The 25,870-nt window shown below is 48.9% G+C and overlaps 12 protein-coding genes across 12 annotated transcripts; 7 read left to right on the top strand and 5 right to left on the bottom strand.

Annotated features, from left to right (window-relative positions):
- Positions 1 to 363: 363 nt before the first annotated feature.
- On the top strand, positions 364 to 3,383 carry N7471_000035 (putative kinesin family protein (KinA); the record flags this gene model as incomplete). The annotated part of the gene is made up of 5 exons (XM_057272756.1): positions 364 to 368; positions 424 to 449; positions 521 to 615; positions 669 to 3,094; positions 3,155 to 3,383. 5 exons carry the CDS (start codon positions 364 to 366, stop codon positions 3,381 to 3,383), a joined length of 2,781 nt encoding a protein of 926 aa, XP_057140935.1.
- Positions 3,384 to 4,134: 751 nt separating this feature from the next.
- N7471_000034 (EF-hand domain-containing protein) lies at positions 4,135 to 5,036 on the bottom strand (the record flags this gene model as incomplete). Its single annotated transcript, XM_057272755.1, has 4 exons — positions 4,135 to 4,314; positions 4,368 to 4,663; positions 4,746 to 4,831; positions 5,026 to 5,036. 4 exons carry the CDS (start codon positions 5,034 to 5,036, stop codon positions 4,135 to 4,137), a joined length of 573 nt encoding a protein of 190 aa, XP_057140934.1.
- A 520-nt stretch (positions 5,037 to 5,556) lies between these two features.
- On the bottom strand, positions 5,557 to 7,671 carry N7471_000033 (transmembrane 9 family protein; the record flags this gene model as incomplete). The annotated part of the gene is made up of 4 exons (XM_057272754.1): positions 5,557 to 5,624; positions 5,681 to 6,116; positions 6,177 to 6,514; positions 6,570 to 7,671. 4 exons carry the CDS (start codon positions 7,669 to 7,671, stop codon positions 5,557 to 5,559), a joined length of 1,944 nt encoding a protein of 647 aa, XP_057140933.1.
- Positions 7,672 to 8,044: 373 nt separating this feature from the next.
- lcp5 (small subunit rRNA maturation protein LCP5) lies at positions 8,045 to 9,184 on the top strand (the record flags this gene model as incomplete). Its single annotated transcript, XM_057272753.1, has 1 exon — positions 8,045 to 9,184. The coding sequence occupies one exon, from the start codon at positions 8,045 to 8,047 to the stop codon at positions 9,182 to 9,184; it is 1,140 nt and encodes a 379-aa protein (XP_057140932.1).
- Positions 9,185 to 9,720: 536 nt separating this feature from the next.
- Positions 9,721 to 10,476, top strand: N7471_000031 (uncharacterized protein; the record flags this gene model as incomplete). Its single annotated transcript, XM_057272752.1, has 3 exons — positions 9,721 to 9,733; positions 9,784 to 9,996; positions 10,067 to 10,476. The coding sequence occupies 3 exons, from the start codon at positions 9,721 to 9,723 to the stop codon at positions 10,474 to 10,476; spliced, it is 636 nt and encodes a 211-aa protein (XP_057140931.1).
- Positions 10,477 to 10,688: 212 nt separating this feature from the next.
- N7471_000030 (flavin-containing monooxygenase) lies at positions 10,689 to 12,313 on the bottom strand (the record flags this gene model as incomplete). The annotated part of the gene is made up of 2 exons (XM_057272751.1): positions 10,689 to 11,975; positions 12,026 to 12,313. 2 exons carry the CDS (start codon positions 12,311 to 12,313, stop codon positions 10,689 to 10,691), a joined length of 1,575 nt encoding a protein of 524 aa, XP_057140930.1.
- A 1,234-nt stretch (positions 12,314 to 13,547) lies between these two features.
- N7471_000029 (uncharacterized protein) lies at positions 13,548 to 15,567 on the top strand (the record flags this gene model as incomplete). The annotated part of the gene is made up of 3 exons (XM_057272750.1): positions 13,548 to 13,879; positions 13,989 to 14,319; positions 14,383 to 15,567. The coding sequence occupies 3 exons, from the start codon at positions 13,548 to 13,550 to the stop codon at positions 15,565 to 15,567; spliced, it is 1,848 nt and encodes a 615-aa protein (XP_057140929.1).
- A 266-nt stretch (positions 15,568 to 15,833) lies between these two features.
- On the top strand, positions 15,834 to 17,438 carry N7471_000028 (FAD-binding oxidoreductase; the record flags this gene model as incomplete). Its single annotated transcript, XM_057272749.1, has 1 exon — positions 15,834 to 17,438. The coding sequence occupies one exon, from the start codon at positions 15,834 to 15,836 to the stop codon at positions 17,436 to 17,438; it is 1,605 nt and encodes a 534-aa protein (XP_057140928.1).
- Positions 17,439 to 17,659: 221 nt separating this feature from the next.
- Positions 17,660 to 19,861, bottom strand: N7471_000027 (putative 5'-nucleotidase; the record flags this gene model as incomplete). The annotated part of the gene is made up of 4 exons (XM_057272748.1): positions 17,660 to 19,151; positions 19,216 to 19,409; positions 19,469 to 19,679; positions 19,758 to 19,861. 4 exons carry the CDS (start codon positions 19,859 to 19,861, stop codon positions 17,660 to 17,662), a joined length of 2,001 nt encoding a protein of 666 aa, XP_057140927.1.
- Positions 19,862 to 20,137: 276 nt separating this feature from the next.
- N7471_000026 (uncharacterized protein) lies at positions 20,138 to 22,193 on the bottom strand (the record flags this gene model as incomplete). The annotated part of the gene is made up of 2 exons (XM_057272747.1): positions 21,956 to 22,193; positions 20,138 to 21,905 (listed from the first exon to the last, which is right to left on the bottom strand). The coding sequence occupies exons 1-2, from the start codon at positions 21,988 to 21,990 to the stop codon at positions 20,138 to 20,140; spliced, it is 1,803 nt and encodes a 600-aa protein (XP_057140926.1). The 5' UTR covers positions 21,991 to 22,193.
- A 1,728-nt stretch (positions 22,194 to 23,921) lies between these two features.
- N7471_000025 (uncharacterized protein) lies at positions 23,922 to 24,268 on the top strand (the record flags this gene model as incomplete). Its single annotated transcript, XM_057272746.1, has 3 exons — positions 23,922 to 23,990; positions 24,050 to 24,058; positions 24,113 to 24,268. 3 exons carry the CDS (start codon positions 23,922 to 23,924, stop codon positions 24,266 to 24,268), a joined length of 234 nt encoding a protein of 77 aa, XP_057140925.1.
- Positions 24,269 to 24,618: 350 nt separating this feature from the next.
- N7471_000024 (uncharacterized protein) lies at positions 24,619 to 25,858 on the top strand (the record flags this gene model as incomplete). The annotated part of the gene is made up of 2 exons (XM_057272745.1): positions 24,619 to 25,672; positions 25,722 to 25,858. The coding sequence occupies 2 exons, from the start codon at positions 24,619 to 24,621 to the stop codon at positions 25,856 to 25,858; spliced, it is 1,191 nt and encodes a 396-aa protein (XP_057140924.1).
- Positions 25,859 to 25,870: the final 12 nt, after the last annotated feature.

Below are 25,870 nucleotides of genomic sequence, written 5' to 3'. Positions count from 1 at the left end.
AGGGTGGTTTGCATATCCCGAGTCCGGGGGCGGTAAGCCCAAACGGGGTGACTGTCAACAGTTGAAATCCCACTCTTTCGCGTCAACCCCCTCCCCTGCAAAGTCCCGCTGTAGGTCCTCTTGGTTTGGCCGTCCTTTCTTTGCGGCCTGACTGCTGCTTTATCTTTTCCTTCATTTCTTGAGCGTTTTGGTCCACGGTGCACGTGGACCCCCTGATCCTCAAACCCCCTCCTCCGAGCCACTACACCGCAACAGACGAGTTCCCATTTGAAACGCCTCTGACGAACTCCGCGGCCCACCTACCCCTTCTCGGGGTCTATCTTCTAGCTTGCGCGTGTCATAGCCAAGTCATACTCTACAAATATGGCGTGAGTATACGCTCGGCCTCATCGTGCGTTATCCATCACTAATATGGTCCCACAGGTCCGCGGGGTCGAACACCATCAAGGGTACGCACAGACTGGCACAATAAACCAAGGCGCGCGTTTTACTGGGATTTAGACTGATTGGACATATATAGTCGTTGCTAGGTTCCGTCCGCAAAACAAGATCGAATTGTCATCGGGGGGTAACCCCATCGTCGAATTCGAGAATGAAGAGTCATGTAGCATCAACGTGAGTTCGAACTGAAGCCAGAACCCATAGGGCTATACTGACAAATATTCTAGTCTCGAGAGGGCACAGGGGCCTTCACGTTTGATCGAGTGTTCCCTATGGACACCGCGCAAAGCGACATCTTCGACTTCTCTATCCGACCGACTGTGGACGATATTCTAAATGGATATAACGGAACAGTTTTTGCCTATGGTCAGACTGGTGCTGGAAAATCATATACGATGATGGGTTCCGACATCGATGATGACATAGGGAAAGGTATCATTCCACGCATGATCGAGCAAATCTTCGCCAGCATCCTGACTAGCCCGAGCAACATCGAGTACACCGTAAGGGTCAGCTATATGGAAATTTACATGGAGCGGATCCGTGATTTACTCGTACCCCAAAACGACAACTTACCAGTTCACGAGGAGAAAGCTCGCGGAGTTTACGTTAAAGGATTGCTGGAAGTCTATGTATCCAGCGTGCAGGAGGTCTACGAAGTTATGCGCCGGGGAGGAGCAGCACGCGCCGTCGCTGCAACCAACATGAACCAGGAATCGTCTCGCTCCCACTCCATCTTCGTTATCACCGTCACCCAGAAGAATGTCGAGACCGGGTCCGCCAAGAGTGGTCAATTGTTTTTGGTTGATTTGGCTGGTAGCGAAAAGGTCGGAAAGACAGGCGCAAGTGGCCAGACTCTGGAGGAGGCTAAGAAGATCAACAAGAGTTTGAGTGCGCTAGGAATGGTCATCAACGCATTGACCGACGGCAAATCGACACACATTCCTTACCGTGACTCCAAACTCACTCGAATTCTCCAAGAATCCCTCGGTGGTAACTCTCGAACCACCTTGATTATCAACTGTTCGCCCAGCAGCTACAATGATGCGGAAACAATCTCAACCTTGCGTTTCGGTGTGCGCGCCAAAGCCATCAAGAACAAGGCCAAGGTCAATGCAGAGCTGAGCTCCTCGGAAATGAAGCAACTGCTGCGCAAGGCGCAAAGTCAAATGACGAATTTCGAAAGCTACATCTCAGCGCTTGAGGGCGAAGTCAGCATGTGGCGTAGCGGTGATAGCGTTCCCAAGGATCAATGGACCCCCTCGCGAGGAAACGAAGTTGTCAGCGCCGCGAAGACTGAAGCTCGCGCCCCACGACCGGGTACCCCCTCGCGTTTACAGGAGACTGCACGTTCAGAAACTCCGCGCCCAGATTCACGGGTTGGAGATCGATCCAGCACTCCTAGCCTGGTGCTGGAGAAGGACGAGCGTGAGGAATTTTTGCGCCGTGAGAATGAATTCCAAGACCAGATCTCAGAGAAGGAGTCGCACATTGTCAACGTGGAGCGCAGCCTCCGCGAGGCACGCGACGAGCTTAGGTCCATGAAGGAGAATGGCGCACGAACCGGGAAGGATAATGAGCGCTTGGGCACAGAAGTCAACGAGCTCCGCATGCAGCTCGAGAAGGTCTCCTATGAGAGCAAAGAAGCCGCCATCACCATGGATGGCCTCCGGGAGGCCAACTCGGAACTCACAGGCGAACTAGATGAAGTGAAGCAGCAGCTTCTCGATGTCCGAATGCGAGCAAAGGAGACCACTGCGGCACTTGATGAGAAGGAAAAGAAGAAGACCGAAAAGATGGCTAAGATGATGGCTGGGTTTGACCTCGGTGGTGATGTGTTCTCCGATAACGAACGCAAGCTGCAGGACCTAATCCAGCGCGTCGATGCTCTACACCAAATCAGCTCCGAAGGTGAAGTCATTGCACCAGATGACATCCTTGACCTTCGCACAAATCTTCTCGAGGCACAAGGTTTTATCCGACAAGCCGAGCTGACCGTGAACGACCGAAGCGACTTTGGTGAGCTGCAGGACAGCCGCCGTGCAGACTTGGAAAAGAGGCTAGATGACCTTCAACGAGAGTATGAGGGTCTCTTGACGCGCAACTTGGGCGAAGGCGATGTGGCAGAGATTCGAGGACGGCTGGAGCAGGTTTACGTGACAAAGAAGGAGGCTGAGACTGCAGCGGCGGAGGAGCTTCGTTCTGACATTTCACGCAAGGATGAGGAGTTGACCAAGTTGCGACAATCTCTTGTCGACACCCAGTCCCGGACCTCCAGTAATGGTGCCGCAAGCAAGACTTTGCAGCAGCAGATCACCGAGTTCGATGCCATGAAGAAGTCCCTCATGCGTGACCTGCAGAACCGCTGCGAGCGTGTCGTCGAGTTGGAAATCTCCTTGGACGACGCACGAGAGCAGTATAACAACGTCCTTCGATCATCAAACAACCGGGCTCAGCAGAAGAAGATGGCCTTCTTGGAGCGCAACCTCGAGCAATTAACCCATGTACAGCGTCAACTCGTGGAACAAAACAGTAGCTTGAAGAAGGAGGTGGCAATCGCTGAGCGGAAGTTGATTGCAAGAAACGAGCGCATTGCCAGCCTGGAAGCCCTGCTGCAGGAGAGCCAAGAGAAACTTACTCAAGCCAACCATCGGTATGCGTCGACTTATTCCTGATTTTGCTTGATGAGGCTCGATGCTAACTACGCTGATAGATTCGAAGCTCAACTCACCGCTGTTAAGGAACGCCTCGAAGCAGCGAAGCAAGGTTCCACCCGCGGCTTACCGAGCATGGATGGGAATGCGAGTTTTAGCTTCGGGGGGTCACGCATCGCGAAGCCACTACGCGGGGGTGGTGACGGGCCGGCGAATGCGAACGTCGCGGGCGTACAATCGCAAGAAGCGACCGGGAAGCGCAGCAGCTGGTTTTTTGATCGCCGATGATCCTAACCCACTGTCAGAAAGCTTCTCGTCCCTTGCACAACTGCTTCTGAGGCTTGATGGCTGTCTGCCGTGCACCCCAGATCTCGTGCAATTCGTGCTTCTTTCACTAGCATGTGGTTGATCTGGGCTGATATTGATCTATACTGATTCCTCTTTACGCTGTCTCACGAGTTTCTTCTTTTTCTTTGATCATCTGGCCAGCAGGCTTTTCTTCTTGTTTCTGATGTGATTTTGATACATATTTTCTTTTCATTCCAGTACATTAGATCGCGCCCTGCATGGCGGGGACTGGCTCTTGCGTCTTCCCGATACCCTTGTACATCAATTCCATATAGAATGGAGAAGAGCTGGTAGTTAGTCTGCGGGGCCGACTTGAGTGATTTTGATGTGACATACTACTATATACGAGACGACAATGGATTGATTTCAATCCCCATCAAAGCCGGCTCACCATTCCCGCTCTGCCTGAAAGAGGTTATATAGTCTTTGGAAGAACACAGTCATAAGAGTCAGATCAAAGTCAGAGTCCAAAGCCAAGTTGATAGACACTGTATACATACACTTCTCTACCAAGGTTGTACTTCTCTCAAATATACAAAAGACATGGGGGGAAATCGAAAAGATGACAAGAAAAAGGAAAAAAAAAATAAACTAGAGAAACAGAGAAAACAGAGAATATGCAATGCATCCCCCTCGCCCGTTCAAAAAGAGAAATACCTCACATTGCGCCAGTATTCGCCTAAGCAACGATCTAAACCAATCCGTCGTAAAGCGACAAGGCACTGACGATGGTTTCATCCCGTTTGCTGCCTTCTTTGAATTCCTCGATGTCGAGACTGCCATTCTCATCCTTGTCCATCATCCGGAAGATCTTCCGTACGCGTTTCTCGGGGGTATCTTCATCCTCGGGGAGTTTCACCATGGATCCAACCTGTATTCCCATTAGTTCTTAGGATATCGTCATTTCATAACCATTGTACATACCATCTTATAGATCGCCTCGACAATGGCCAGCATTTCGTCATAAGTGATTTTCCCATCGCCGTCAATATCGTACAATTGGAATGCCCAATCCAGCTTATCCTCCATCTTGCCCCGCGAAGTCACGGAAAGGGCGCAGATAAACTCCTTGAAATCGATCATACCACTGTTGTCCGAGTCGAAAACGCGAAAGACATAATTGGCAAAGGAGGACGGGTCACCGAAGGGGAAGAACTGCCGGTAGATTTTCTGGAACTCTTCCTTGGTCAGGGTACCGGACGGGCAGTCCTTGAGGAATCCTGGACATGCCCACAATCAGCGATCGCTCTTGAGTCTTGATATTTCATATGTGTCCCATATATGTCCCACATATCCGCATACCTTTATACCATTGTTGTAGCTCCTTCTTATCGAAATGTGTTGCCCTTTGCAACTCATCGAGCTGCGTCGGCGAAAGTTTTGATTGACTGTGGAACACGGAACACGGGGTCAGCGCGGGTTTCTCCTCTGAATTCAGGTCGTGTGATATTTAACATCTCAGACCAAAGAAGTATGGGGGCCTTAGTCCTGGCTTCCCAAGATAATGCGCATTCTGAGACCCGCGGGTGTCCGTTCCACTGCCATTTCAAACAGGGTGACAGGGTGACATGGTAGAACTTACGACTTTCCCATGATCAAAATCACCCCTCTAGAACAGTATCAAGGCCTTCAAACCAAATCTGGGAGTGATCTTGCAATGAGCTGTGGTGTCGCGGGGTAAAAACAGGCGGGATGTGTGGCTGAGTTGTGGCGAGTAAGTCTACGCAAGGGGCGCCCCGAGCGATGTAAGATGAAACAAGTTAAGCGATCTAATACAAGAAATTTGGGGTGTTTCTAAAGATAAACGAGAGGTTGAAGATGGATGGCGAGAGAGAGAACGGGGAAGTCCAGAACATCCCGAGGCCCTGGCCTTGGCACTTTTCTATCAATATGACAATCTCATTTATCGCGTATATACATATTGTCCACTTTCGTTTCTCCATAAACATTTCCAATCTATCTACGATGAGGTAGACCTCAGCAATGAGAAGGGCGGGCTTTTTTTTTTTTGAAGAAAAAAAAGGAAACGAAGCAAGACACAAGAACAGGGAAGTCTTCTCTCGTGAAGACCCCAAAATGCAAGGCTAAATTAGAAGCACCAATAATAAAACCTTTAGTCCACCTTGATCGAGCCATAGATACGGTGGATGAATGCCCAACTGGCAAAGAAACCAATGGAACCTGGACAGAAGTCAGTAAACAAAGCCCATCCGGAAGACACGGGAACAAGAACGTACCAGTCAGAATAAACACAATGAAGGCGATCAACGCCGAATAGCCCACATAGAGCACCGCCCCCGTCAATCCACCAAAGCTGACCCGTGTCGCCCAGAAAATGAGCGCATTCACAAAGACATATCCTCCGGTCATACCCGCGCCTATAAATGCACGCCAGTGCCACCGGTAGTTCTCTGCACACAACAAGAAATATACCAGCAAGACGGTAGTAGCCGCAGAGGTAATGATCATCAGGCCGTAGCAGAGGAACAGGAACCCGAACATGTAGTAGATCTTGTTGGTCCAGAGGGAGGTCATAATAAAGTACAGCTCGACGAAAATCGCACCGAAGGGGAGAATTCCAGTGAGCAGAATCGACGGAATTGTGCGCAGGCTGCCAGCCATCGGAGGAACCTGCCGGGGGATTTGGTTGGTCTTGGTAGGACCCTCAAGCGGCTATTGGAAAGTGAGGTTAGTCGTTTGAATGTCTGGATAACGGGTGTGGGATTTTGATACCGATTGCTTGAAACCCAACCAGCTGCCTGCCACGCTCAATGGCACGCTGATAACAAACCAGATCAATACCAGTGCCAACATAGTTCCAAATGGTACGGCACCACTGGATCCCTTGGCCCAAACAAAGAGATTCAGCGTGAAGAAAGTACCAAATACAATGCCAGGGATGAACAGAGGTGTCATGATAATGTTGCGCCTCCAAGCATCGCCACCGAATGTCTTATACACTCGCGCCGACACGTAACCACCGATGCCACCGAAAAGGGCGGAAATCAGGAGAATGGCAGTAGCCAGGAATCCACGGTTGGAAGGAGAGAGGAGGCCAAGCAGGGCAAATACTACAAATGAAAATTAGTACCCAAGAGGAGAAGAGCGTGATCTCAGACTACCTACCGACAGTCACACCGGTCATCATAAATAGCTGGGCACCGTTGCCAACCATCACACTCAGCAGCAACGGAGACTTGGGGCACCGGAAGACGTCGCCATGGACCAACTTCCAGCCAGAATCCTCCTGGACTCCGTCTTCGATCGCAGCCGAAGTGCTATCCAAATCCTCCAGGTTGAACGAATCCAGCCTGTTATAGCGAGCAATATCCTTCTTGAGTGCGCGGAGTAGAATCATGCTGACCATACCCACGAGGAAAACCACAAAGACAGCCGAGTTGATGAGAGAGAACCAGTGAATCTTAGGGTCATAGACATGAAGATACTTATCCCATCGGGTAGCCCAGGCTGTGGGGGACTCCTTCCAGTACACACTATACGTCCAGGTGACTGTGGTCTCCCCGTCCTCGTTGAGTGTAAGACCATTGCCCGGGGTACCACACTCAGCGGTCCCACCTTCTAAATTGCGGGAGTCCTTGCGAGACTCAGGCTGGACAAGCACTCCAACAACGCGATATTTATCCTTGCCGCCGAAGCCCACCTTATGGTAATCAATCACGATGTCGTAGTGATTGTTGAGCAGAGCCTGCCCATTGTCATCTAGCTCACCCAAAGAGAAGCCAGGGTTGTAGAATTTGGTCTTGGTAACACCGTCATAGTTCAACTGCGCGGCTGGCAGCCCATCCACAATCCAGTTGATGTTGTATCCCTGAGCTATTCGTCGATTGGTCCACTTTGCACTGCGGGCATCAAATTTGGCCTCTGCACATGTCGATTTGCACGTCTCGTTCTTTGCCATATGAAGCTCGAATGGCGATGTGCGAATTCGATCGCCGAATAGAATGCTCCCCAGAGATTCCCTCACATCTTTAGGACCGTCTGCAGGTCGGCAGAACCCAAACGCAGGATGGTAGTAGTCAAATGAGAAGACCGAATGAAGCTGGTCATCGCGAGAGAGGCTGGGGGTGAGGTGGTTGACATAAAGCGGAACTGCTTGTCCTTCGTCGTAGGAGGTTGGCGCAACACCTGGCAGATAAAAGGCCGTAGTCAAAGAAGGGATTGCTAGTAGGGTCGACGAGAGAAGAAATGCTCGATCGGTGAACCGCATGTTGAATGTGTTGACTGTTTCTATAGAACTTGGGAGCCTGGAGATCAACCTCGATTATTTGTTTGGGAGAGGATAGGAGTAGAGCTATGGTCTCAATGGACGATCGTGAAAGAAAAGGGGGCTGTTTACAGCGAGAAGCTACCCTAGAAAAAGAGGATCACGGTCTCATCAGTGAGAAGCTCGCGATACTCAAAGGGAGGTAAAATGCCAAAGTAACAAACTGAGAGTGACAGACTGGCAATGACGATCTAAGGGTGCCTTATTTGATGCCTTGGTGCCTTGTCTTTATCACACGTGACCGGCGTTATCGTCGAAGCGGCCAAATTTTTTTGTTCGCGAATTACTGTTCTCTATAAGTCATCGACTCTCAATCATGGCTCCAGCACAGGCGTCTGCACGCCCTCAAAGTCTGTCGACATTGCTCGAGACTCTGAATACTTGTTTGTCGACAACCGCCTCCTCTTTACCCAAGCCACACAAGGATGCGCCTTCCGATATCACGATCGAGCCTCCCCAAGACGGCATCTCTCTACTCGACACCAAGAGCGAAATTCTCCTCTCCTACCTGCAAAATCTCGTATTTCTGATTATCTTTCAACTGCGAAATGTGTCGGCGAAACAAATCCCGAAAGAGAAGAGCCAATCTACGGACAATTCCCTCGAAGATGATATTCGCAAGAAATTGATTGAGCTTCGGGTATTCCTAGAGCGGGGTGTCCGTCCTTTGGAAGGACGATTGAAGTACCAGGTGGACAAGGTCATCAAGGCCGCAGAGGATGCGGAGCGGACAGAGAAGGCTCAGCCGACCAAGACCAAGAAAAGCCGCAAAGCCGCGACATCAGACAGCGAAGCTTCATCGGATGAAGACGAAGATGCGAGCGGTAGCGAGAATGAAGAGGATATCGATGAAATGGCGTACCGACCCAATGTCTCTGCCTTCTCTAAGGGAGTGACCGAGCAGAAGAAGGCCCAGCCCTCCAAGGGCGCCGTCGAAGGACCTGGAGATGGCATCTACCGTCCCCCGAGGATTATGCCAACTTCCCTGCCTACTACAGAGCGTCGCGAACGCCAGGACCGCAGGCCCATTCGATCCAACGTCATCGACGAATTCGTCAGCGCTGAAATGTCGTCCGCGCCCATGGCTGAGCCCAGTATCGGCAGCACAATCATTGATGGTGGCCGAACGGTCAAGTCAAAGAAGGACCGAGAGCGCGAGGCAGAGCGTACCACCTACGAAGAGACCAACTTTGTCCGGTTGCCGAAGGAGACGAAGAAGGAATTGGCCAAACGGGGTCGCGGAAAGGATACCACGTACGGTGGTGATGAATGGAAGGGGCTCAATGAAGGCGCAGATAACATTGAACGTCTCACCCGGAGATCCAAAAGCAACGGAGCCGCCCTCGAGAAGAGTCGGAAGCGAGTCCGCAACGAGGACGGGCAACGCGGTGATGGTATGGGCATGGGTCAGATCTTCGACAAGCGACGAAAGAAGGTTGACAGCTGGAAGCGGTAAAAAGTGGTTGCAGCGGACAATTTCCATATTCAAAGGCGTTTCTTTCTGGAATTCAATCACTTTGGAGTTTTCTTGATTACCCAAGGTCCATCTTGACCAATGCATATCTGTATCTATATTCTACGACATACATTGAAGGATATGATTTCACCGGATCAACTCAGTCTAGGGCTGTGTACGTGTATGTTTATATTCTATGCCTCACCGCCGGAATATAATGACTCGGCATGCCGATATCCTTGGAAGGACCGGCATCTGGCGTACTCCTTCTAGGACTGACAGAAATATAATCTTTGATATGATCTCTATAAATCATGCTGGTATCGATTGAAAGAAAGTAATTATTCAAGAAGGACTTACTGAATTGGGTAGCTTCCAACTTGGTGTGACTATGTAAGCACTACAGATGACATTCACATGTTAAACCCCGAGCTGGATAACTAGTCGAACATGACGTCATTATATCCCCCAGGGCCAAGTCTTGATATCTTTTGTTTCTTTTCTTTCCAACAACACCCTTGAGCCTTTTGATCAAAATGGAAAACCCAGGTACGTTGTCAATTTAATCCTCTGTATTTATCTCCTGCTCATCCCTATAGTGGCCGATATACCCACTGTTATCCGGCGTCTAACACAGTCGCCGCCGTCTTTGCAAGAAACCGTCATCAAGCAATATTTCACCAACGATGCATCCTTTGTTCATCCATTCTGCCGAGTGCCAAACTTTGAAGGTAGCAGATGGTGGGTTTCAAAGATATTTCAATGGTATAAGATCATGTCACCCCGGATTGAGCTAGAGATTCATTCTATTGGTATGTCAACACAATACTTCCAAGGTTGTGGACAGCATAATTTTGACTGCAGACTCTAACCATCCCCTAGCATTTGATGAGCATAAGCTCAAGCTCTATGTGAATATGTCACAGATCTTCTCCATTTGGCTTGTTCCCTTCCATGTCGCTCCGGTGACTCTTACTACGGTCTTGGACCTGACGTGCGATTCGGTCAAGAGCGATGCTACTACCAATGGCGACCACAAGATTTACTACATTTCTAAGCAAGAAGATCTGTATCAAACATCGGAGTTTGTCAAGTTCATCATGCCGCATATCGGGTATTGGATTATTTTTGGTTGGCATCTCATTGCAACCCTTTTCTGTCTGCTGGGTGTGACTTTGCTATGGCCTATACTATGGCTAGAAGACAAGCGTTATATTCCCGATCGCTTTTTGCGAGGGGGGAATTTGGCTTACAATATGGAGAAGAAGATTCCAGAAATTAAAGGGCAATGATGGAATTGATTTTCTATTTTCAGGTGGATAGCGTTGAATATAAGCGGTATGGCTGCTTTCATAACTATTACATACAATACATGTGTCTTTGGCAGTTGTCTTCCAAGCCAAACTAACGAGCAAAGTATTCCCATTCAAATTATGACGACCCTCTTATTCATTGCACATGCATCCTTCATCATGACATTGGGCAAGTATCATAGCAACTTAACTCAGTGAGCTTTCTTTGACTTGCGTTGTTTCTTCAGCTCACCGCGGAACGAGTTCTCTTGTTCCACAAACGCCAGAGGCAAGCCACGACCAATACCAAAGAACACAAACAACGCCCACTTCCAACGGAACGGGTTGACGACAAGGACGAAGAAGTACCAGTAGATAAGTTCAGCATAGGTAAAGAAGTCAAATGCTCCTGTGGGTGCCAGACGCTTCATGAACCTGGTGAAGTCAATCCAGGTCTTCATCCACCCTTCAGTAGGTCTGGTCAATGGGTCGGTCAAGAACATGAGCAGGAATCGCGTGTAGATTCCAATATGCATATTGCCCACTGTACCAATCGCATCGATGTAGGTGCTGTTGTTTGCGCAAATATCCGGGTACTTGGGTGGGAAGACTTGAAGATACCAACTAGGCGGCCCGTAGGGTTCATCGAAACACTCATCGGGCAAAAATTTCAATGAAGGTCGCTTGAAACCAGTTGCCATGACGATGAGATCTCCCTCGACCAGTTGTTCGTTGCCGGGTCCTCCCTTGGGGACATCTTTAGATCGATAGTTAAACATCACACCCTTTTCTTCCACAGAAACGATGTCACCTCGTAACCAGTGGGCTTTGCCCTCGCGGATCTGGTTAAACAACTCGTCGTTGGCCATCGGAGTTCCGGTAAATATTCCCTTGTCTGTCGGCGCAATGTCTTGAAGATCACGATAGAAAAACTTGCGCAGTAACCATTCGGGAATCCACGAGAGTGATGTTTCCTGACCGAAGATATTGCACGCTAGCAGAGACTGCACGAGTATATTGCGAGGAATAATCCATTTATCGGACCGAGAAAGAACGTCAATCTCGGCAGCCTCATTCTTGACGGCGAACTCCAAGGCCTCAATAGCGCTAGCGCCGCCTCCCACAATGAGCACCTTTTTGCCTTTGGCATTTTTGCCATCCAACTCAGAGGAGTGGTATATTTGGCCCTTGAACTTCTCCTGGCTGGGCAGAGGTGGCATTTTAGGATCTCCACAAACGCCTACCGTGGCCAAGATGCCGTCGAAGCGGCCATACTGCTCTTCGTCATTGTTGATAATCCACTGGCCATTCTTGGTCTTTTTCACGGATGTGACTTTAGTCTCGAAGACAGTGCGTCTTTCCAGATCATATCTCTTCCAGACATCAACGATTTGCTCTTTGATCTGTTGCTGGGTGGGATATGCGCTGTCGAACCGGACCGAAGGATGGAAACGGTACATGACACTGTGGACTTGTAATGCGGAGGTGGAATTGACTCGCTGTAAAGGTATTAGCAGGTATTTTAATTAAAAATGCAAGTAGAACTGACACTCCAGATGCCTCCCAATCCTTGTTCTTTGGGTCTGGATTCAAACAATTGGACATCGAAGCCATTGCCAACACAGTGGGCAGCCGAGGACACACCGGTCAGGCCTGCGCCAATGACTGCAACTCTCTTTCGAGGAAGATTGGCATTCTGAGCGGCAGGGGGTGGGGGTATAGGAGAAAATATGTAAACCAACACCGCTTGCAGAGCCATGTAGAGCCAGGTAAAGGTCTCCACGAATGGATGCCGGATGAAGGCCGAGAGCGCCGAGATAAAAGACTCAGAACCCATGATTTTTTGCGTAAATGAAAACTGGGAAGGATAAAGAAAAGAAGAAACAAAATATATTTGTACTTCCAAATAATTCCCTTCCAATTCCCAGCTCTGTGACGTTATTGCCTTCTTTTACATGTGATGGTATTGAATGACATCATAGGGATAGAACCTAGATTTTTTTGGCGAAAAAGAGGATCCAGACACGTACCTAGCACGTATCTAGGTAGACTAGTAACCTATGATATACTATAATATGGTAGTAGTGTGTGCATTTGCTTGATTTATTCCCCGTCAAAGTACTCCACCTAAGGAAATCTCATGTGAAATTGGTGTATCTTACCCATTCCACCAATCTCGACCAGCTTTAAGAAGGTATGATTTACAATAGAATATACTGGCTAGGGCACCTAAACTTTGACATGAATCAAATTAAATACAGAATAGTCTGACTATAGGTATTTAAAGGGACTTGGGCAATATTAAAACAAGATATCAGTCTCCGAGGGCTATGCGCATATCTGTGTGGAATACCTCTCTACCTATTAAATGACAAAAAAGTATTATTTTCTGAGATGGTCATTCTTCAAGATGCAAACCACATCAGTCACGATCCAAAAGTAGATGATAATACTACCTATTATCCATGGACTGTGTGGACATGATATAACCATCTTTATGTTGCATATTGTATGGAGGACTATAGATCGTCGAAGTATGGCTAACATGTACTGCGTGGAGGTTAACTTTACTGTTTTTTCCCCTCTCTGCTTATTTTTCAGTGCCTTTGAAATCAATTGAAGAGCTCGAAATACTACTTCCACCATATTTCTTAAGGAAGAGAGTTCGTTTAACTATGCAAGAATGGTAACTACATGTAGATAGTTTGGTAGAAATAGTTACAATCTAGTTAGTTAAGTGTAAGTGTTTACATGTAGGTGCCAACCCATTTAAAATAGATTAGGATTACTATTATAGATCTAGTATTGATTCCATCTCCATTGAATCACTCAATGGCTTAGCAAAATTGAATATAATCGAAAAGTGAATCAACTCCCCTCATGGACATGGTTGTATACAAAGGGCGGTCACAGGTTCTGCCATCAATGCCGTCAACAGATGAGCCTCTTGACTCTGCAACCCTCCGGTTTCTTTGACCGTTAAGATTCTTTAAATGACACAATGATCGTTCAATCAAATTAATTCCTCTGGTGCGACTCTACTAGTCAACCGAGGATTTCGCTCTTTCAACATGGGTCAAACCCCCGTCCTCGACCAATTTCTGGGCAGTTTGCAGGAATTGGTCCAGAAGCGCGATGGCGCCAAAGTTCAGGACTTTCTTCAGCTCGAGCCGCCGCTCTCTGACATTTACCAGCGCATGGTCGGTGAACTACGCCAGCACTATGCCCCGGGCTCCAAAACCGATACCGAACTTCTTCAACGATGCGAGCCTCTCGTGCCGCGATCCAAGGGTGGCTCATGGACAGCGTTCCCGACGTTCGTCAAGCTCTACCTGATCTTTCTACGCGATATGAACACCGATAACCTATTGGAAACATACAACCAATTGAAGGCACTGCTCAAGTAAGTTTTGCTGCCCTGGAGGATTCTGAATGCTCTCTCGGTGCCCCGACGAGGGTTCTACTCGTATCTTCGAGCTTGAAAGCTGACTCGACCTTCTCACCAACTGCAGTCAATGTGTGCTCGCCCTCGGAGATAGTCAAATGGGTGTGGTAGTTCTTCCCACGGTTCTCTACTTGTCCAAAATTCTGGCAAAATTGGCAATGGGCCTCGATCGTCGACCGGACCTGATCGCGCATATTCGACGAATGGAAGGTCTGACGGCGCAGGATGAGAGCATCGAGAAGGTGACTTTGGTGGAAAAATCGGCCAACGTGGTGCGCGAAGCCTTCATCAAGTGCCTCACTGATCGCACCGTCACTCCCGGCCCTACTGGTAAGCCGGAAGGCAAGCGCATCGGTATCTATCTCATGGCTAATCTTTGCCTGAAACTGCTGTTCCAGGTACGCAGGCCTATCTCCTGACTATCTCACCCTCTTTCGGAGCTTGATACTGACGGAACACAGTGCGGCAAACTACGCAACGCCGAGCAGATGTTTGCAAGCATCAGCGCCCAATCACCCCCCTTGGCCTACTTCCCAGCCTCACAGCGTGTCACATACCTCTACTATCTTGGGCGCTACCTTTTCGCCAATAACCTCTTCTTCCCCGCCCGCATCGCTTTGCAGGCCGCCTATGACCAATGTCACCGCCAGGCGATAAGCCAACGACACTTGATCCTCTCATACCTCATTCCGTGCAACATTATATTGGGCCGATTTCCATCCCAGGCACTCCTTCAACGACCAGAAGCACAAGGATTAGCAGCACACTTCCAGCCACTCTGTCGATTGATTGTCCGAGGAGATTACCTGGCTTTCCGGCAACATCTCTTCTTTGGCTCACCGACCGCCCAATGGTTTGCACGTAAAGGAATTCTGTTTACCCTCCGAAATCGATGCGAGATTCTCGTGTGGCGATCTTTTGCACGCAAGGTTTTCATGTATGGAGGTTCCTATGGAGGTCCGCAGGCGCAGGCGCAAAAGGGACCTCCACCAGTTCTCAATCTTAAAAAGCTCGTTGTGGCTATACGGTGGATACAAACCCAGCACGCATCATCCGGAAATAGCCCGGCCAATGCCATGGCGGCCTCCAACCTATATGGATCACAAGTCGTTTCCGAACCTACAGATCTCGACTACGCTCGCCTGGAAGGGGCAGATGGAAGGGCCAGCCCCGCTACCGATCAAGAGATACTAGAAAGATATGGTGATTTTTTGGCCCCGGATGGATTTTACACCGAAGAAGGGCGATCACAGCCCAATCTACCGGGTCAGTTGGTCGATGGAGACCCAGAAGAGAATTATGGCGATTACGAACTGGATCCATATGCGTATGACCTCGACGACCGGACAGAAGCAGACATATCCATGATGCAAGAGATTGAATCGATTTTCGCATCGTTGATTACACAAGGGCTGATGGGCGGTTACCTTCTCCATCGTGAGCCTCGATTCGCCGTTCCTGGTGCTAAGATCAAAGGCATCTTGCCCACAGGATTCCCCAATGTTTGGCAGACCATCTCTGCACGTGAAAGTCATGATTCCAGTGTTCCCGGTTGGGTACAGCCTCGGGCGCCTGCAGTAGTTGGAGCAGCTGGAGGTGGTAGGGTAGTTAATCTTGCTGGAGCACGCCCAGTTGGCATTCAGTAGGCTTGTTTCTATTTTGTTTCTATTTTTCTTTTTCTTTTTCATTTTCATGTTTGATGATACCGATATTGTTTCTGAATTTGATTTCATACAATTCTAGGGAGTACGGAGTACTAAACTATGTACATAACTACATAACTAGTTACTGTAAATGCGGAGACCTCGGGCTGGTGCCTGTTTCTCCTCATTCTCCTCATTCCGTTCTCATTGCTCTTGTATCTTACATTTTCTGGCTTTTCCGTATATTTTCTTTTTGATTATTATTTATAATGGATCATACTGCAGCTGTACAGGAAATCTCTGCGCGGGTAGCGGACTTCCACAGTCGCCAGGAACCGTTTCGTATATATCATGGTGCCACCAACAGTACTCGGCCCTCCAACCGATCTCTTTCCAACACGGTCAGCACAGAGCCTCTCACCCGAGTCCTCGAGGTCGATATCAATCGATGTACAGCTATAGTCGAGCCCAATGTCTCTATGGATGCTCTGGTGGCTGCCACCAAGGCCCACGGTTTGGTCCCTTTGGTGGTCGTCGAATTCCCCAACATCTCGGTTGGGGGCGGATTCTCGGGGACATCGGGGGAGAGTAGCTCTTTCCGCGAGGGATTCTTCGATCATACAGTCAATTGGATTGAAATGGTCCTGGCAGATGGTCAGGTGGTGAAAGCATACAACGACCGCGTCGAGACGGGATCGGAACTGGCGGATAAACACTCAGACTTGTTCTGGGGCACCGCATCTTCCTTCGGGACCTTGGGAGTGGTCACCCTATTGGAAATTCGATTGAAAAAGTCACAGCCATTGGTGGAACTGAAATACTATGTCAATTCCAATATGAAGGACGCGGTGCGTGCCTTTGAAGAGGCTAGCGCTGATCCAAGCACTGAATATCTGGACGGAATCGTCTATGCACGGAACAAGATTGTCGTTTGTGCTGGAAAACAAGTTGAACAAAGATCTGAAGTAAAGCCTCGATACTTTACTCGCCGACAAGACGATTGGTTCTATTTGCACGTCGAACGAATTGCTCAATCCAAGACCTCCAACATCTCCGACCGAGAGAGTTCCCCTCGCATGCCAGATGCAGTGGACTACATTCCTCTCACTGACTACCTTTTCCGTTACGATCGAGGTGGTTTCTGGGTTGCCCGTTATGCTTTTCGTTACTTCTGTGTTCCCTTCACCTTTCTTACGCGCTGGCTTCTCAACCGATTCATGCACACCCAGGTGATGTATCACGCCCTACACGTCAGCGGGCTTGCGCGTCGATACATCATCCAAGATGTCGGCGTACCGATATCCACTGCTGCCGAGTTCCTAGACTGGCTGGACCGCCCTGAAAACTTTGGCCAATTTCCGCTTTGGCTCTGTCCACTACCACCAGGAAGTGCCGGTGGGTTGGAAGGACAGCCTGCAGATGGCGGCAAGGGAGTCAATGTAGATGCACAGAGGACACAACTCCTCAATTTTGGAATCTGGGGGCCTGCCGCTACCACGGATGAGGCCGGTTTCGTGGCTCAAAATCGACAACTTGAACACAAGGTCCACAGTCTTGGAGGAAAGAAATGGCTATATGCACATACTTACTATACAGAGGACGAGTTCTGGTCCATCTATAACAAGCCCGGTTATGATTCTCTTCGGGCAAAATACCATGCACAGCATCTTCCATCCCTGTATGAAAAGGTCCAAGTGCGTGAATCTGATCTTCCTGGTCCACATCGGGGAGAGTTCGAGAGTGGGTGGAAGGGATCGGTCAAACGTGCACTGTGGGACGTCTGGCCATTTTGTGGTCTTTACGGGGTTTATAAGGCCTGGAGAGGAGGAGACTATCTGCTGCAAAAAGAGATTCCCAAGAAGAAGGCCGATTGAATATGATAGTTTGAAAATATTCAGGGTATCGATGCATTCCGTCCATCCAGAAACGCCAGGCTATCCAGTGCATATGCATGATGCAATAGAGAACAGCAAACATGATAAGTTGAAGAGGACAAGAAAATCCCCGAGAACAAAATAAACCCCGGAAGAAGAAGGTCCCGGAAGAAGAGCCCGAAAGGGAAGAAATCTGAAAGAAGAAAAGCGGAGGAGCACGTCTACTCTACCACAATGCGTCCTTCCAATCGAGGAGAGATTCCTGACGTCCAGGTCGGAGTGAATTCCCCTTCGCCATCCATAGTATTCAACATTCTGCACTGCAGACCTGCATGCCGCATCCACTTTCGGACAACTCGCCGCGCAATTCGTAGACGATACTCCTCTTCGGCGGATGATTTCGCTGGCTGAGTGACGTAATTTGTGGTTGGTCGCGAGGACGTGAGGATGTCTGGATCCTCATCTGAGTCGGAGTCCATGGCATTGCCATTCGTCTCGTCCCCGGTGATAATGTCGGTGCCCTGTGCGACTTCTTCGGGAAATCGACCATAGTAGTATGTTGACCGGCCTGTCCGTCGGAGAGGAGGCTTTGGGTTCAGCCTGTCGCCTGCTTTTTTCTCGTTTTGGGGAGACGCTGGCTTCAGCCAGCCTTCACCGTGCAGATTGCGATGTACAGAACCCCAGTGTCGGCCTAAGCTGGCGCTCCAACGGTTCCATTTCCCGAGTACTTTGAGACTTAGGAAATATTGCCGTAGGATTGTACTGATGAGAACACCGTTTTCCTCAGACACAAGCTCCTCCACATCACCTCCTTCCGCCTGGATAAGTAATGACGTGAACCCGTCTTTTCCTCGGGCCATATAGCCGCGTGTGGCAAGAAGATATTCACGTTGCAAGTCAATGGGCTCGCCGCCAACACGAGCAAATGTAATGCGCGACCCCGATGGTGCGTCCAGTTTGAACCCGTAGTTGATATTGGATACTTGCGAGAATCGGCCCTCGAGTGCGGGGAGCTGGCTAACCCCATTCTCGAGTGCAGCCAGCAATGCATGGCCACGAACGCGCAACAATACCACAGGGTCTTCGAAAGGGAAACAGTTCAGCAGATCTTTCAGCTTCAGTATCCCTGGTGGGTAGATTTGATCGCCGCGAATTGTGCCGCCCGCCATCATGGCACAATCAGCCGCATAGTAGAAGCGCATCAGGTCGCAGACAAAATTACCTAAATTAGATTCACGCTGCCGCACAGTAGAAAACCGGCCATCGAGCGGGCTCACTGTAAATCCGACTGGCTTCTCTATTTTGGCCTTGAGGCTGGAAGTAAGCCGGGCCACCATTGCCACCGTATCGGGATCTTCGGGAATTGAGCGAACAACATCTCGTCGCATAATGTTGAAGTCCCAACCAGGCAAACCATCGCGTTTGCGGAAAGCCTCGATGTAACTCAACTGTTTGAAGTCGGTCCCTGACCGCATCACATGGATTCCATTGACAACGGCATGGGCGTAAAAGTGATCATGACCTCCGAGAATGATGTCCACAAGGTCGGGTGACAGGTTGTTAGCCAGTTTGTAGTCATTCGGTTCACGTTGGTGGGTGACAGCGATGACGAGGTCTGCTCCCTCATCTCGGAGCTGTTTCGCAAGCACCCGAGCTGTTTGAGATGCAGATTTGTAGATGAGATCAGGCGGAAGAGAGTTTATTGTGCCGAGCCTAAGGTAGATACGAGTAAGCAAAGAACTAAAAACATCAGAAGATGCATTCTAGAAGCACATACCATTCTCTTTCTCCAAGACCCAATACGCCGATCTTGAGCCCATTGGATGAGGTCAACATGCGAGACTTTCCGCAGTCGGCTATTGGGGTATCCTCTCCTAGTGCCGGGTCAAGAACATTCGCCAAAAGCCAAGGAAAGTGACATTGGCTGGCCAAATGGCGGAATTGGACGACTCCAAAATCGAGATCATGATTCTAGATACTTAGATTAGCGGTGTACATATGCCTGGCAGGGAGCTGGTTGCCATACTCACACCCACACACGCTACATCGGTGCCCACTGTGTTGAGGAATGGTACCATATGCCTGCCCTTTGTAATTGTACTTTCGATACTCGGGTTAAAAGCATCGCCGGAGAAGAAGGTCAGGATATCGGGCTGCCCGGTGAACTGTGGGTGATAACGGTAGTGATTTACAAGGGATTGGAACCGAGACACCCCGCCGACAGGCTCTGCAGAACCAGATCTATATAAGATAATTTAATATCACCCCAAGGTTGAAGTTTATGAAGCCGGGGAGAGAAAGGGAGAGATAAGCGCATACTCGACATGGTAGACATCATTATAGTGGATCAGCCGTAGATCAGGAGACCCAGTTCGGTCAGAGGAATGAGTGACGGAGAGTCCGTCTGTTTCGATGTTTGACATGGAAGTCCCAATGATATTTAAAATGTATGAAGAGATACTTGAAAGGAAGAGAGAGAGAGAGAGAGAGAGAGAGAAAGGATGAGGAGAGGAGAGGAGAGTAAAGAGGCGGAGAGACAAACATGAGGGGGAAGCCGCGGCATTAGTGCCTGGGTGCCTGGTAGGTGCCTGAGGGTCGGGGGGTCCGTCATAGTACAACATAATATTTGAATATAAAAAATCAAAAAAGCCCACAACGCCATGCAAGAGGTATCTTAAAATTCAATAAGGGGAATGGTTTCAGAGCTTCTGTTCCGCCACCGTCCATCGCCGCTTTCCACCTTCACGATCCCCCAACGGCTGAGCACTCCCCCATAAACCTCGCTGCGACAGTGTCCGTTGTGGTAACTGCTTCGTCCAGCCAAGATCTGCAGACCTATCAGACCTATCAGAGGGTGCCGAATCCTGACTACTGACTGGCCGATCACCGAAGTTCGGCACAAGGTTGTCCTCTGTATCCACTTTATCAGTGGGCGACGAGATTGAGTTCCAAAGCCCAGAGGCCCCTTGAGAGGCCCCTTGAGAAATAGTTGAACTAGTTGACGGGCGCATCGCTAGCGTCCATGCTCGAGGGCTGGTATCAGGTGGGCCGTTTGCTAATGTTTCTTGGAGGAGCGATGGACGAGCGCCAAGACGATTCCTATATGAAGGGACCGGAGGCGGTGAAAGTACGGGGACGGAGGGAGATGACAGCGAGCTGAGTTGTGAGGGGTTTATTCCCGGGCGCAGATGATCTGTCGACGCCACAAGCTGCAAGGAGTATTCCCGTGACACCGATTGGTTGTCAGGGCTCGGAGATTTAGGCGTGTGATCCATGTCATGCGCAGGTTTATTGACACGGTTGCGTCGCACAGCCATAGTGAGTGAAGCTGTGTTAATATCGAGTAAGACCGAGTGCCCATTCAATGAACTGATTAAAGCATTGCAATCCGCGCCATGTGTGATAATAACGAGGACCGTTTGTGCATTGTCGTTTACCTCGCTCGACTCCGCTGTAGAACCGAGTTCAGATAGATCCTGTTCCCGGTACCAGTTAATCATGTGCTGAAATCCATCCTGCACTCGTTCGTGCATGGTACTCCATTCCTCGCCGAACTCGCCCCCTGTGCCCCAATAAGGCGTGCGCATACTGTCCCACTGGTAGTCGATCCTCGTACATGCGTTCCGTGCATGAGCAACATAGCCTGTAGGAATGGGGTCCGATGTGGAAACGGCGTAGCTGGGAGTTGGTGGTACGTAATATTCGTCTAGGGTAGGCGGCAGGTCTGTTTCTAGGCGACCGAGGGACTTTTTTGCATGTTTGAGATGGATAGGGTTCTGGAGAGTGTCATGGGTGCTGGCACGCTGGCGCTGGGATGTTGCGGAATGCAAGCCGCGGTCTTCATCATCCGGCGAAGTAGGCTGTGACTGATGTGACTGGCTGTGCCAACCGCCAGGAAAGTGGCCTGAAAACGCCCTTGTCAAACCATCGGTGGTTGGGATGACCTCGGCACGACGGAGTAACTCCCCTTTGGCAGACGCCACCATTCTGTCCGAGCCCGGCGGGGGCGTGATCTGGTCATAGTAGTCGGGTGATAGCCATTCGCCCAGAAATGCGTCGACGCGAAGCAGACATCGCTGGTCAGTGGTAGATGAAACTGTGGGGACAGTGGGAGCTGAACTAGTTGCTTCGGATGCTTCTGTGCCCGAGGCTTGTTGGTGGATACCAGCACTAACTCCTATTGCAGTTTGCAGACATCGAAGGTAAGGAGAGGTATGAACAATGACGTTATATCGGTGGGACAGGTCTGAAGATGCGGGGGTGGGTTTTGCCTGTTTATCCGAGGTCGGATGATGGCTGTGACTCTCTGGATCTTCCCCAGTGAACTGTCGGTCCCTTAGGAGACTTCCTATACGTACACCAAGTGCCCGAGACTGTATCCATCCACCGTAGGAAAGAGGTGGGTCGAAAGGGTTTGGAGAGGTTAAGTGCCAATCTTTGTCTGCAGCATCGAGGCGGGCGCCATGTCTAGAAGGCTAGTGAGCAGTGGAAGCAGTGCAACAGAAGTAAATACTCACCTGGCAATAAACACAATAGGTGGTGATTTTGTCATGGAGGCCAATATGTGTCCTTAGACCCCTCGTCACTTGTTTTTTTTTGGGGTCGCGGGGGAAGACGCAGTGTTAACGCCGTCTCCGAGGTTTGCAGAGAATGAAGCAAAATCGAAATAGAAAAGGAGCCTTATGGCTGGTCAACCGGGTATCGCGACAAACATATTGAGACTCGCAATGAAAGTAGCGAAATAAAAAAGCGAAGAGAGTAAAAAGTTGAAAGAACCAAGACAGCCTGGGGCAGCTGCAGGTCCACCATGATGGCATGTGATGCTTACTAACACCCCCACCCTGGCCCAGGAGGCCTAGATAAACAGCATGTATATAACAACATCCATGTACATATGCATAACTATAACATATTTATAGCATATAAGGGGCTATATTCTAAATTTACCAAGTTGGCAGTAAATTAGAATCCTACTTGATTCATACTACCTCACACGGCGCAATTCCCTCAAGAAACATGATTTAGATGGATTCAGCCATTACATTATCACTCAGAATACATAGTATAATTAGCATCATCAAGATACACATTAAAGCCAACATAATCGAGATGTATCTCATCGTCAATAGCCGAACAAACAATCACCTCATGATCAGGATCGTGCTCCTCAGGATAGTCAGCGGCTGGAAATCAAGATCTACAAGCCGTTTCTCCTCTCGCTTAGAAACAGTTTTCGAGGGTCATTTTCTCCGGGATGTTCTCATAAGAGAGATGTTCCAGAATAGCAACGGTTTCCGAAAACTTTATCTTGATGGCAAGCTGGGCTTGATAATCTGGACGAACTCCATCAGCTAGCAGTGTGTAGCTATGATGGCATATATATACGGCTTGGTCGACTCTCGGAAATAATATCTCTACAGTCTCTATGTGGTCATTTTGAGCAGCTTGGAGAAGTGGATTTTGCCGTGTTTCGCGCTCGTAGCCTAAAAGGGCATCGTTGAACTGTGGCTTAAAGGATGCGATATTAGTACCGACATGTAGGGATTTTTTGATAACTAAGAGACGTGTTTCCGTTTGTGGCTGTGGATAGAACAGAACTTTGATGATACCGAGCATTGAACTGATATAAAAATGCGTGTAAAAGATGATATAACCTCTAGCTGATTCGTACCAGAGCAGAAATGTCTTTCTGCCTAGAAAGGGATTTAGCAACCAGAAGAAGCAATTTATTTGGCACTTAGGATAATCTTGTCATGTCTATGGGGTCCCACACAATCTGAAACCACGTATAATGGAAGTTTCTACAATGTAGAAAGGGAATTTTATACGGAATCTCAACCATTAGTTGATAAGAATCAAAGGGGAAAAAGAGGATAGATGATGTAGCTATTCTCAAATACCCATCAGATGCTGTTCTATATTAGGCCCTATAAGAGATCTGCTTTTTCTTACTTTAATTAGCTTGCTGGTTTCTTCATAGGAAGATGCAAGCGGAAAATTCCCGTGGAAGTTCACGAACTGGAATGTCAATCAAGGGATATAAGAGGTAGCAGATGGAATGCAGGTGTCACTAAACATGGAAAAGCCATGCTTTTCACATTCCATTGACGTCAGATTTCTGACTGCAGACGTCAAAAGATAGGGAGGTACATATGTACATGTAGTTTATAACTACATAGACAACGAAGCTTGTTTTCCGACCTTCTATGACCCAGAGTCAAGCTTGTGATTCACTACCTCCTTACCACCACCATATTCTCTGACATATCAATTTCATTTGGGTTCGTCCACTAATGTTGAAACTGAAAGTTAATCACAATATTGACGTGAGATTGAATTAATTGAAGGCATTTCGCCTTCCGCGCATCCTTTTCACGGTTGTTATCCTTCATTCAGTTGAGCGGTTTCATCCACCTCAACCCAGACTTGCGAAAGTGATCTGCAAGCTTAAATTTCAAAACTCTGACCATCCTCTTCTCTACTATGCGTCTGCAATTGATCTGTACGCTGTTCATGGGAACAGTGATTGCCGTGCCCTATGGTGGCCAGGAAGTAAGTCTCTGTTGTCCAAGGTTATATTCAATGTCGATCCCACTGACTCCTTATTGTAGTACCGAAAGGTATGACTAGGAATCTAAGCATTCATTTCTACTATAGTCTAACATGTCTTTTAGGGTGCACAGCGGCCCACCACTTTGACCATGTCCGGATCTACACCAATAAAAGGCGCGACTACAACTGCCCGTACACCTCCATATCCCTCATTAGATGCCCAGAAGAGAATGCTGCCGTATGAATATGAGCTCCTTTCAACTATTTTGAGTATATAAGCTCACATTGAAACAGATTTTGAAAGGCTGGTACAGACCTCTGCTGTTAGTCCTCGATAAAACGGGACCTCATTTCCGATACATAAAGGTAGACAAAAAGAGATAACTATACGGAAACTGGAACAATACATAACTATATATGTCTACATGTACATAACTATTCAAGAACTATAACAATTCGGCAATCGCTTTTACCCCAAATGGACATAGCCGGGCCGGAATGAGTAGCCGATCGGGGCCGGCTTCGGGGCCGTTATCTGATCTTCTATACTTTATTAACCTCCATATTCCTGGTTCCTTGTTCCCTTTTTTTCTTTTTCTGCTTCATATCCTAAGCTATAACAATAACTATGATGGCAAACAACAACATTCCCCATTCTTCTCTATGTGTCACCACGACAGACTTTGAGCAGGTCGCAAAGAATATCCTGCCGGAGAAGTCATGGGTTTATGCATCAAGCTCAGCTGCTACAGGCCTGTCAATGAGGACCAATCTCGATGACTGGTCTCTGATCAACTTTCGCCCCCGGATCTTGAGGAATGTTGATTCAATGGACACCCGAAGGAACATCTTGGGACATATCTCTCAGTTCCCCTTCTTCGTATCGGCTATGGGTACACTGGGCAGCTCACACCCAGGCGCTGAACCCTTGCTGGTGAGAGGAGCGACTCGCAAAGGTATGCACACCATGATCAGTACAGCATCTACGAAGCCGCTCGAGGAGATCATGGATGCTCATCTGGACGAGCAACGGCTACTTGGCAATCAAAGCCCTTCCAACTTGTCATTCCAGTTCTACGTGCCTGTAGATCGGACAAGAGCCAAGTTACTCATTCAAAGAGTCAAGGCAGCCGGATATCAAAGTCTGTGGGTGACAGTGGACACCTCAACGCTAGGAAAGCGTACTGCCGATCGTTACCTCCAAGCACAAGAAAATCTCGACGCTGGTTTGGCCGAAAACAAAAGAGACATTCACGGCGAGAACGACTTTGCGCCAGCGTTCGGGGGTCGTCAGGTTCCCGGTTCGGTAGATGGTGGTCTTACTTGGGAGGATTTGGACTGGATTTCGTCAGAGTGGAATGGGCCACTGGTTCTCAAGGGGATTCAAAGTGTAGAGGACGTGAAGCTGGCTGTCCAACATGGTGTACACGGAATTCTATTGAGCAACCATGGAGGCAGGCAGATTCATTCCGCCCCAAGTTCATTGATGACGCTCCTGGAGATTCGCACGTACTACCCGGAGGCCTTCGACAAGCTCCAGGTGTTTGTTGATGGAGGTCTTCGCGACGGAGCAGATGTGCTGAAGGCGTTGTGTCTCGGAGCGACCGCTGTTGGAGTGGGCCGGCCTTACTACTATGCCCTCGCGGCATACGGCGCTGAAGGAGTGGAAAGGTGTACAGACAGTAAGTTGGGACTAGTATTCAAGTCAATTCCAAGCTAACACATTTGCAGTTATCGCCGAAGAACTTGAGATCACCATGAAGATGCTTGGAGTCTCTTCCCTAGACCAACTGGGGCCAGATATGGTAAATACCAGCCGACTAGTGAATGAAATGTGGCGACCAGTATTTGGAAAGTCCAAGTTGTGAAAGAAGAATTTT

The sequence above is a fragment of the Penicillium samsonianum genome (assembly GCF_028829775.1).
Source record: "Penicillium samsonianum strain IBT 33392 chromosome Unknown utg000001l_segment0_segment0, whole genome shotgun sequence".
Classification (NCBI taxonomy): Eukaryota; Fungi; Ascomycota; class Eurotiomycetes; order Eurotiales; family Aspergillaceae; genus Penicillium; species Penicillium samsonianum.
The sequence above is the reverse complement of the archived record's forward strand: the minus strand, read 5'-3'. Positions and strand labels throughout refer to the sequence as shown.